This window comes from Lepisosteus oculatus, chromosome 10, assembly GCF_040954835.1.
Source record: "Lepisosteus oculatus isolate fLepOcu1 chromosome 10, fLepOcu1.hap2, whole genome shotgun sequence".
In the NCBI taxonomy this organism is placed as follows: domain Eukaryota; kingdom Metazoa; phylum Chordata; class Actinopteri; order Semionotiformes; family Lepisosteidae; genus Lepisosteus; species Lepisosteus oculatus.
Genome location: NC_090705.1, coordinates 19,795,293 through 19,806,425, shown reverse-complemented (window position 1 = coordinate 19,806,425; position 11,133 = coordinate 19,795,293). Strand labels below are relative to the sequence as shown.

The 11,133-nt window shown below is 38.1% G+C and overlaps 1 protein-coding gene across 1 annotated transcript; it reads right to left on the bottom strand.

Annotated features, from left to right (window-relative positions):
- Window positions 1–3,591: 3,591 nt before the first annotated feature.
- Window positions 3,592–9,210, bottom strand: tril (TLR4 interactor with leucine-rich repeats). The gene has a single exon (XM_015357125.2). The coding sequence runs from the start codon at window positions 8,660–8,662 to the stop codon at window positions 6,368–6,370; it is 2,295 nt and encodes a 764-aa protein (XP_015212611.2). The 5' UTR covers window positions 8,663–9,210; the 3' UTR covers window positions 3,592–6,367.
- Between the last annotated feature and the right edge of the window lie 1,923 nt (window positions 9,211–11,133).

Here is an 11,133-nt window from a genome sequence, read left to right as displayed (position 1 = left end):
CATAATAGCACAGCTGTTCTTTAGTGGAACAGGCAGAGTTTTGAAACAAAACAATTTAAAAATATAGAATTACATTACATATATACAGTACAAACACTTAGTCCATACTTCATTCCAGACATCGAGTCTATGACCCTGAAATTTCATAATAAAAGTAAGGTCTGATTTCATCCAGTAATGACAACAAGACCAGATGTGTATACTGTAATTAATTATGGAAAAGTACTGGAACAGTAAAAGTTATGCCATACACAATACAGGATCCTCTTCACTGACCAAAAACAATTCTTGTTGAATATAAAGACTAAGAACACATTATGACACTTTAAAACACTGGACCCTATTTTCAAAATACTGTAAATTTCCATTACTTCCTATGGTGATTCAAGCAGTTAGGTGTTTTGAACATAGGGCCTAGTATTTTTAACATACTGAGAAATAATTAGAAAAACAATGACCTTTCCATGTAAGTAAAAGAGGTACTACAGTATATAGTATCAAGTATTCCATTACAATCTTATTGTATTTATTCATGAATCATAAACATAGTTTAATGCCACTTATCAAATATAGGATTCTCAATACTCAAATCAAATATAACAATTTCTAAATAATAACCACAGCAATGCTTGGCAGGCATTGTTATATAATTATAACTGTTTATGTGATAATGAAATGAAAGCATACACAACACTAAAGTACTCAGGTATGTACTGTGGTGCCAACATTTGTAAAATCAAAGTTGTTTGTTCCATTCCTGCCCTGTCAAATTACAGCCTTTTTATAATCAAAACAAAAAATGTTTCTTCTCATGATCACACATTATTTGTAATTAGTGTGTAATTTCTACAGCTGATTGAAACAAATGGTGTATGTCAGGCTTTTAAAATGGCTTTAAAAAGAAAATTTGGAATTTGTTATTTGTTATTAGTTAAAATGGCAGTTCTCTCTCTGCATCCCTCCCAGTTAAGGATGATTGTTTTCCTTGATGGCCTTATCTATGGGTCAAATAGCTGATGATGTCAGTTTCTATTTTTGAGAATAATTCTTCCATTCCAGCCTTTTGTAGCTCACATTGTCATTGCTTGGTTTTGAAGCATCATTCTTGTCCAAACATCTCCCTTACGTTGGCCTCAAAGTCATCGTCTTCTGCACTTTTTACCTTGTATGCATACTTTGAGTGAGCGGTGAGAAAAAGACTTGCTTTAGGAGTCTAGAGTTGGACTTTGGGACATCATAGCAGTTCTAAAGACATTGATATTGGAAAATCATAATTCCAGTGCTCATCGCATTGACTTAATTGACCTCACTGTTCACCAGCATCAAATTGTTTTTGTCTCCCATGAATGGCCTGTTTTCAATATAGGAAACAATTAGGTCAGTTCTTTATTTCCAGAGACACCAATTTAAACATAACTACATTCAAAATATTTTTACAAGATGGTAAACTTTGGTTGCAGGATATTTGAAGCTTCCCTCCAGTGGAAGCCAAAGATTCTTGTCCAATCCAATCTCTCTGGCATGAACTACCTTGGGGTTGATCTGAATCTTCAAATACATTCCACTGCTGTAGTAGAATACAAACTACTTAAGGACTAAATGAGTAATACGGCTACATAGATGAAGATTAAACTCTCCCATAAAACAGCTCTTTATGGCACAACCAATGGCCTATCTACAGTACACAGTCTAATAAAGAATGTGTCATTTCCCATTTTCATACCTCTCTGATTGAGTATTTGATCTCCCTGAGGGAGAAGAGCCCCACTCTTCTCCCTCATGCATCTATTACATCTCTTCAAATTTTCGAAAACTAGGCCACCATGCCTGATCGCCTCACAAGTAATTTGTCAACACATTGCTGCCTTTCAGTTTTCCTTCAGCTGTTGTTGCTGCTGGTGTCGTGTGGGTAGCTGGGTGTGACATCTCTTTCTTGTGTTCTGGCTATCGAACAGTCTTTCCGTGTCAAGAGTGAATTGCTCATGCTACAATTCTGCACAGCTGGTTTTTGTATTTTTTTTAAACAGTTTTAGAAAAGCTTAAAAGGAAAAAAACCCAACAAATTTAACCCCGTGGCTTCTGAAAGATGTCATGTCAATGTAAGAAATACCGTATACTAGAGTGTGCTCAGTCATGCCTTTATAATAAAATCTAAACCAAATAATAAATGCAAATTAATTGTTGAGGAAAGACAAACCGTATTTGCCTAGCAATAAGAGTTAAAATGGGACACTTGAAACAAAGCGTGACATATTCATTCCATGGTATATTATTGCACTACAGTAAATAAAAAAAATACTTGTAGGTTCGTCTTTTTGGTTTATTAAACAGAGGTATTAATTAAAGCAACTGAAACTGACGAGAAGCTAAAAAACAGCACTACCTGTACAGTTAGAGAAAGCATGCAATCACAAAGCATGCAAGCTGAAACTCAAAATGCCCACCTCAAAAAATATTACTTTTCAGTGTTGGAATTAAAGGCTCTTAAAAACGGGGGTTAATTGCAATAAGAAGCAGGGAATAGTTATCAGTTGCTGCTCTTTCATAAACCTGTCACACATCTTAAAAGCAGAAGAGTGAGGACTGAGGCCTTGACCATTCAAATTCATTTTGAAAACAGAGAAATACTGTAGCAGCAGTAAATGACGATTAATGACACAAACTTAGATCACTTACATACACAAATAGGATAAAAATCCAGGTGCATCATCCAGGTGGGTGCAACGCATTGGTGGTGGTGGAGGGGAATCCCCATAATGTGCACATATTGTGTTATAAATGTACATATGCCATTTCTAACGTACGAAAAGGGAAACTCAATTGTCATTAAAATAGCCGATTTACATAATAACATAGTAGTAACTGGTCCATCTTCTGAATTCTTTTCGTTATTGGCAAGGCATGCTCATAGACAGTACCACAATCTTCTGAACGGGACTTTATAATTTTGTGGCTTTTTTTCCAAATTATATATTGTAAAAATGTAAATTAAGTTTTCAAAATTAACAAGGTCTACAATAAGAATCTCCCTCTATCTCCCACTGGTTTGTTAACCTGACAATATTCCTGAAGTAACATATTGGGGGGAGGTTTTCAATTCCTATTACACATTTCTTGGCCTCAATGTCGGTGAAAAGAAAGACTTGTCCTAAAATAATACTCTGCTAAGTGAATTAAACTCCTAAACCTTGAATAACATCATAAAAAGGAAACAGACCAGAGTAACATATTTGCAAAAACGAATGTTAAAATGAGGTTGAAAACTCAATTTACATTTGAGGTTGAAAGCTACACTTGCAAAAAAACCAACGTAACACTGTTGTTTGTGATGAAGGAATTCGATGATGACTTGCCAAAAAAGTTATTCTGCTATGAAATTTTAAGAGGTAAACCATAGACCTACCAGAAGTATTGCTTTCTCATTAGAGATGACAGTATACACATGAAAATACAGTTCTGTATCTATGTATTTCCAAAAGCAATTACTTTATTTTTAAATGTGGTACAACTAATCGATCAGTTTCACCATCGCTTTATATTAAAATAACACTTCCTTAAAGAATTGAAAAACAGCCAACATTAAACAATAAAGCCTTTTAAACTCATGTTATATGTTTATTTGAAACAACACAGGTGTAGTTGGCTACTTTCAGTTCTGATAGTTTGCATTTATTTCCAGGTGGAGGAAAAGTAATTTGTAGGTATCAAAATATTAAGAAAATAATTTTAGTACAAAAATCATAGTATAACAGCAAAATGGTCAACTGCTAACCAGCAGCAAAGTTTTATCCTATATTTTTTAGCAAACATTATGAAAGTAAAACACTTTTTCTAGAAAATAACAAGAAAACAATTACCTTATAGAATGGTTTGGTATGAAAATCACAATTATTTTACTTAATTTAGTCAAAATTGATCCTTATAATGGTATCAATGTATATAAAGTCAACATGGAAGGTGTTAATTTTTTTATCAATATAAATATCTCAAACATGGCAAAGCTATTGTAATGTTGGTGTAGAGGCTGTACTCAAACTGTAATTTACTAAAAAATCAACAGACCTTCATAAACACACATTCTCATTAGGAACCATTAATATTTTAGATTTGACTAAGTATAAATGAAATTATTATTCTCAGCACATTTCTATGAAAATACTGTTGGTCTTTACATAGTAAAGGGTTATTACTGTATGTAAAGGAGAAAACACTGAGGCAATCATTTCAAACAGAAATAACTAAATTATCTGGAAACAGTGGCATCGCACTGTACTTTTTACTTTTTAGGTTTGCCCACCTAACCTCAGCAATTACATCCACATTGCTTTATTGTTTGTTTGGTCATAGTGAGCTATAGCATTTACTAACCAATAGAAACAATGAACAGATTCCAAGGTTAAACAGCCACATTCGCAAAACGTATTTCTTCATCTCTGCCTCTTTCTTTTAACGTGTGTGTTTGCGTGGCATTTCTGTAGCTCTTTAATAAAATCCTCAGGGATATTCAAAACATCACCCATACTGCTATTCTCTTGAGTGTACAAAGGGCTTGTGATTCCTTCAGAGTAAATCCCACTCAGTGGCTTCATTTGAATTTGAGGAAATTCCTATGCGAAGTTGTTTTAATCTCCTTCACTTGCTCTATCATCAAAATAAACTAAACATAAAAAAACCACAAAGACTACAATGATTTTGGTTAAACAAATACTGAACCTTTTTCTTTCCAGTATTATTGCAAAGCATCAGGGATTCCCATATTGAGAATCTGTTTAGTTTCTCAAGAGTATTAGAAAGAATTCATTTGGTACCAAAGCCTTACCCCAACATCACATTGACAGAATGCTGACTTCAGACCACACATGCAGTTGTATTCCAAAACGGTTTGTGGTATCTAAATAGGGCAGCTAAATTTCAGTTTGTAGTGCTTAACAGCCACAATTTACACGAGCTGGTTGTTAACTTCCAACTTCAGTGGTATATTTTACTTTCTCTGTGTTCTCCAAAACCATTTGCCATATTATAAGATCAGCTCAGGACATGCCCAACCCAGGAAGAGAAATCCCAATATATACGGAAAATAACACTCTACAAAAATCTAACACCACATTTAACTTTAAAATGATGGTCCTGTATGCATATATTTGGAATTCTGAGAATATTTTTAACTCCTGTACAAACAAAGGTACTGTGATATACAGGTGTAGCACACATCCACATATATCACAGTTTACAGATGAATTCCATACAGCCAGCAGTGTGGAGCAGTGGTTAGGGTCCTGGCCTTGTAACTGAGAGGTTGAGAGTTCAAACTGTTATATCACCAGCCTCTCTGCTTCAATGGTGGATCAACTCCCCCTTTCAAGCACATGAAATATAAAGGATTGTATTGTGTGCACTTTTCTTTACAATGTCTTAATGATTAGTGTAATGAGGAACACAAATGACACACTTATTTATAACATGAAAAACAGCACGTTACAACGAGCTTCCTGAATGACTGTTCCTTTCCCTTGATTTATACTATTTTAAAGATATGTTGGGTTGACTAATAAAATGATTGGACAAATGAATGTAAAGCATTATTGACAAAGACAGCCTTTTCATTTTGGATGAAAAAATATATATTTTGTTAATTTAAAATGCTGAATTTGCCTTTAAACATACTGGTGTTTTTAATAGACCACTGACACTTTGTTGAATTTAATTCCAATTTCAGTCCAAAACCGAGCCTTCTTGCAGACTTACTTCTGTCTTCTGTTGTAAACTCAGCACACACTTCCCATCTTCAAAAAAAACACAGCTTACTCTTTGCACATAAGCAAATGTTAAAAATTTTTGTATTGTGTACGTACTGTAAAGAACTTGGATAAATGTAGCATTAGTACAAACATCTTACGAACTACGTTTTCATAGCGTAACTGATTCTCTAACACTGATAAGATAGAATTGATCTCTTTTAATGCTTCCAAAGTTTTCTTTTCCTACTTCTGGAAGCAAGTGTCCAGTTTTTAATCCCTTCCAACAGATAACCCCATTAATATGTATATTTACCAGAACAAGCTGATATGGGATAGTACTCAGAACAGATGACTAGCAGTAAAGGTAGACAGGTTAGCTCAGCAGCTATGTAGTGAAGTAGACGCCGTGTTCATATCTTACACTTCAGGTTCTTTTAGGTCTCACATGGTGTTTATCCTTTAAAACGTAATGCATTACATATGCAAAGCACCGGCTTTTTCACATCTGGAAACTCTTGAGTACTTTTGTTCAGCTCTTCCTGGTCGTTCGCTGCCGTTTTATTCAACAGAATGCCGTTTTAATCCCTCTCCCCTCCCCTTGTGCCCGAAGGCAGATGAATTTCGTGGCATTAATCAGAGAACCTTTGCTGAATGACTTCCTCTCTCCTGACGCCGTTATCCAGAAAACGGTCACAGGGGAACTCGATGAGATCTGCCTCATCAATGGCGCACATAACATTCCGGGGGCGGCTAGCCTGGTACCCCGTGAAATCAGATGACACCCCTGTGCCCATGGAGCGCAGCGGACGCCTCGTTGAATACATTTGTCTCACGTGCACGGCCGACTTTCTCCTGTTGAGCCTTTTCCTCAGAAACTTTGAGAACCACACGGAGAGAACCAAAAAGACGAGCAGGGCGTTGACGCCCAGCATGATGACAGTGAGCAGCTGGAAGTCCACGGCCGTCAGCTTCTCTGGGAGGGTCACCACTCCTGTGCAGTGGTCCCTGGAGGCCACCTGGCAGACCAGGTCAGCAATTACACTCTCGATGCAGACCATGTAGGTGGTGTCCTCCTTCAGTTCCTGCAGAGTTACTGAGTTGGACTGGTCCCGCACATAAATAAAACGATGGAACCTCACTGGCTGGCCAAACCTATCAAACAGGACTCTGAAATGAACCGGCGAATTCTTGGGGCCCCGGTGCTCCAACACCTTCCAGCGAACAGTGGCGGTAGTGGGCGACACTTGCTCTGCTGTTATGTTAAGGATGAAGAACCTGTTAAACTCGCAGGGGTCCGTTACAAGTGGAAAAGCCCCATTTTCTTGCTGAAATAAATTCAGTTTCTCAACTTTGCCTTCGTAAGGCTGTGGCGTTGTCAGGGAAAGTGGATCGAGGCTGCCCCCTTCAGCCAGTACAGTAAAATTTCTGTTAGCTGGGGTCCCTAAGGACTTGTTTTGTTCCAGTTTTCCTGATACTTCAGACCCATTTCTTCTTGCACTTGCTGGGGGTCGTGTCCTGTGGGCACTGGCCTCCTTCTTTCGTTTGTTTTTTTCGGAAAGCAGTTTTTCTGGAGATCCCAGCCCTCCTTGGTCTGCCTGAATGTTCGCTTCTCCCCCGGGCAGAGATCCCTCCTCCCCCGGAGCACCTGGAGTGCGGTCTTCTAATGAATCGGCCGCAGAAAACAAACAAACCTTGGAATCATTTCCCGAGGACAGTAACTGGGAACTGTTCAGATAGTCCAAGTACTTTCCTTTCAAAAGGAGAGGGTGACGGCACTGGACAAACACAGTCAGTAGTTTGCCTTGTGAATGGGCTGAATTCATCCAGCGTTTAAATCCTCCAAGTCTACAGTCACACGTCCAGTTATTTTCATTTAAGTCAAGACTATAAAGACCATTGTTAAAAGCAAAAATATTTCCAGAAAGGGCCGTTAGCCTATTATTTTTCAACTTTAATACTTTTAAATGTTTTGATTCTCTGAATGCTAAGGAGTTGACTTCAGAGATTAAATTATGACTGAAGTCTAATTCCTCTATTTTTTCCAAGGGATCAAGCAACCCCAGTGGTATGTCTGTGAGCAGGTTCCCATCTATCAAAAGCTCCCTGACGGCTGACAGTCCTCTTAGAGCTTGTGTGCCCAAGTGAGAAATTTTGTTATTGCTCAAAGAAAGTTTGGACAATTTTTTCAGATTCTGAAATACTCCGTCCCCGACGTGTTGGATATCATTTTCGGAAAGTAACAGCGTTGTAAGGGATGAGAGATGGGCAAATGTGAGGACGCTGCGTAGCGCTGTTTGCTTGTTACCAGAAAGATTAAGAAAACGAAGTTTCCCGAGCTTTGTAAATGCGTTCCTGTGGATGTAGCGTATTTTATTAGATTCCAGATGAAGATAAAGCAAATTTGTCAAGCTTTTAAAAAGTGCATCCTGTAAAACTTCTATCGAGTTGCCGTCTACTCTCAGCTTTATAAGATTGTCTAAATTTGCGAAGTAGTCAGGAGTCAGCTTTCTTATTTCATTGTTGTTGGCATATAGAATTCTTAATTTTTTCAGAGAGTTCAATGTACCGGGAGAAACGCTTAGTATTAAATTGTTACCCAGATAAAGTTCCTCCAGCCTCGACAGCTTCTCAAACGCTTTCGGGTGGATTGACTGGAGTTGATTGTACTGCAAGTCAAGTCTTATCATTTGGCTAAAGCGGACGAAATCGAAAGCAGAAATGTTGTTAATGAAATTACCTCCAAGGCTGAAGATGAGGATTTCTTCGGGATTCTGGATAGCTGCTTTGGGGACTGACCGCAGCCCCCTGTTCGTGCACAAAAGGTGTTGAGAATTCTGACAGTCGCACCGATCGGGACAAATAGCATTTGCAGAATAAATGAAGGGGAGAAGTATTATCAAGCAGATACCACACAGGTTTGCCATTCCCAGACGTAGGTGAAACCGACGTTTTCGGCATTCCTTTGTGTTCTTCACAGTTCTTTTATATTCCCCTTTCAAAGCCTGGACATAGTCTTCCACCAGCCACCCAGTAACCAAACATTAGCAGTGCAAATGCAAGCATCAGTCCGAGCAGAGAGGAGCGTGATCACAAAGTGATGTAAAACATGCAAAAAATAAACTTCGCACCGCACTCCAGCAACTAGTGCAAGGAAATGTCCTCTTCCTACACTCGAAACCCCCCAAGTGGCAGGCTAGTGCAAATCACAGATCTGCAAAATCTTCTCATTTTACCAGCTGAAAATACCATCCCCCACCCTCCAGCCTTGAGATGCGTTTTTCCCGTATTAACCGTACACTTTTCTTAAAAGTAGAAATCACACAAAATGTAACTGCTGTCGGCCAAACAACGGTGGCTGTGTGTAGGACAAGAATTTTACTTTTCTACTGTTGCACGGGGTCCCCCTTGTTTAGTGGACAGGGAGACTTGGAAATGACCGACAAAACGGACGGAAAAGCTTCCCACACACTGCTCCAGAGAGAGACGAGTTCCGTCTTGGATTGATTGTGATTTCTGGGAGGTGGGGGGTGGGAGAACATGCGGACGAAAACATTAAAAGTGGGAGGCAGGCACTGTAAAAATGTAAAAATACCGTTTCATTTTCATCCGACAGCTGTCTAAAGAGGGGGAAACTCCCCCCCAAGGAAAAAAAAGTTACTTTTTGCTGAGTGAAGTGCACATGCACAAAAAGATACATCAGAATTTAGCGTGTGCCTTATAACCTATAAACGCTAAATGCAGAATTCAAATAATTATTTCAAGAAAACCTCAGGGATTCCCCACATTTTTTCAATTCATACACGTAAAATTCCAAACCGCCAAATGGTAATTTGACTAATTCGACATAGGCCTACTTTAAAGACTTCCTTAACGGTTTACAAAATCATTGCAAGTGTTAGTGAAGGTTCTCTTTTAGAAACTGGGAGACGATTTCGAACTGAAAAAATATACATATACTGTGTACTGTACATATAGAATCAATAATTCAAATAGCCTCAATCGTACTGCCACCCTTACAAGAAAAAAAACAACTCCTGATAATGGAACTGATTAGCGTGCTTTCTGCATCAGAAAAAGAGAAACGTAATAATTACCAACTCCTTAAGCATAATTGCATCTCTGACATAAAAATTTTGATGACTCAAAACTTCCTTCATCTTAACTGTGACAAGACTGAAGTCATGCTTATTGGTACCCCCCATCAACTTCGTAAAGCCACTCCAGTAACCCTGTCTGTAGATGGCTCTGTACTTGAGCTTCAATCAAAATTGAAAAACCTTGGGGTTTTATTCAATCTTTTTTTCCACCTTAGAAATATCACAAGACTACGTCCTATGCTATCATTAACTGTGGCTGAAAAGCTGATCAACATATTTGTATTCTCTCGAATGGACTACTGCAATGCTCTACTCCCTGGGGTATCTAAATCTACTCTGAACAAGCTGCAGTATGTCCAAAATTCAGCAGCCAGAATCCTGACCAGGTCTAGTGCAAGTGTTCACATTACTCCTATCCTGGAGTCCTTGCACTGGCTTCCGGTCAAATTCCGCGTAGACTTTAAAATCCTCATGCTCACCTATAAGGCTTTACATGGCTTGGCACCTCAATACCTGTCTGAACTTTTAATCGCCCTACTACCCACCTCGCAACCTCCGCTCTTCAAATTCTGCCCTCCTTACTGTCCCCCAAACCCGTCTACATTGTTTGGGCGACAGGGCCTTCTCCTGCTATGCCCCCAAGCTCTGGAACTCTTTGCCCAAGGATATTAGAGAGTCACCTTCTCTAAACTCCTTCAAATCTAGACTCAAAACCTTCTTTTTCAGGAAAGCCTTTACTTAACTGGTTCCATTCTTCACCCCTCTGCTCTTCTTAATACCACCTTCCACGGTCTCCTCTATTGTTATTGTTGTAATTATAATTGTGTCCTATCTTGTGAAATCTTCTTATTTATTGTTGTAGTCTTCTTATTTATTGTTATTGTTATCCTGTAAAGCACTTTGAGAAGCCACCTTTAAAGGCGCTATATAAAATAAACTATTATTATTATTATAATCCAAATCATTATTTATGAGGAGGTAAGAAAAAAAAAAGTCTTCAAAAACACTTCTCCATCTCTTAGATTGTGGTTGGTGCACATAATAGCTAAAGCTGAGGAGTAAATTGCATGTTTCCCATTGAATATAACTACGAAGAAGTCATCTGAAGAGTTTACATAAAATGAACAATGCTCTCAACATATTTAAGAACTTTTGTGGTAACAAAATATTCTTTATCACACATAGCCTTGGTCTAGAATGTGTCCCTCAATTTATTTGAAATGCACAAATCCAATTTATATAATACAAAAAAACCATGATGTTTATCACAGAACGTTTGATTATATAAAAGGCATCAG

Bases quoted from the DNA above. Each gene is read 5' to 3' on its own strand.
- tril (XM_015357125.2), bottom strand. From the start codon at position 8,662: ATGGCAAACCTGTGTGGTATCTGCTTGATAATACTTCTCCCCTTCATT.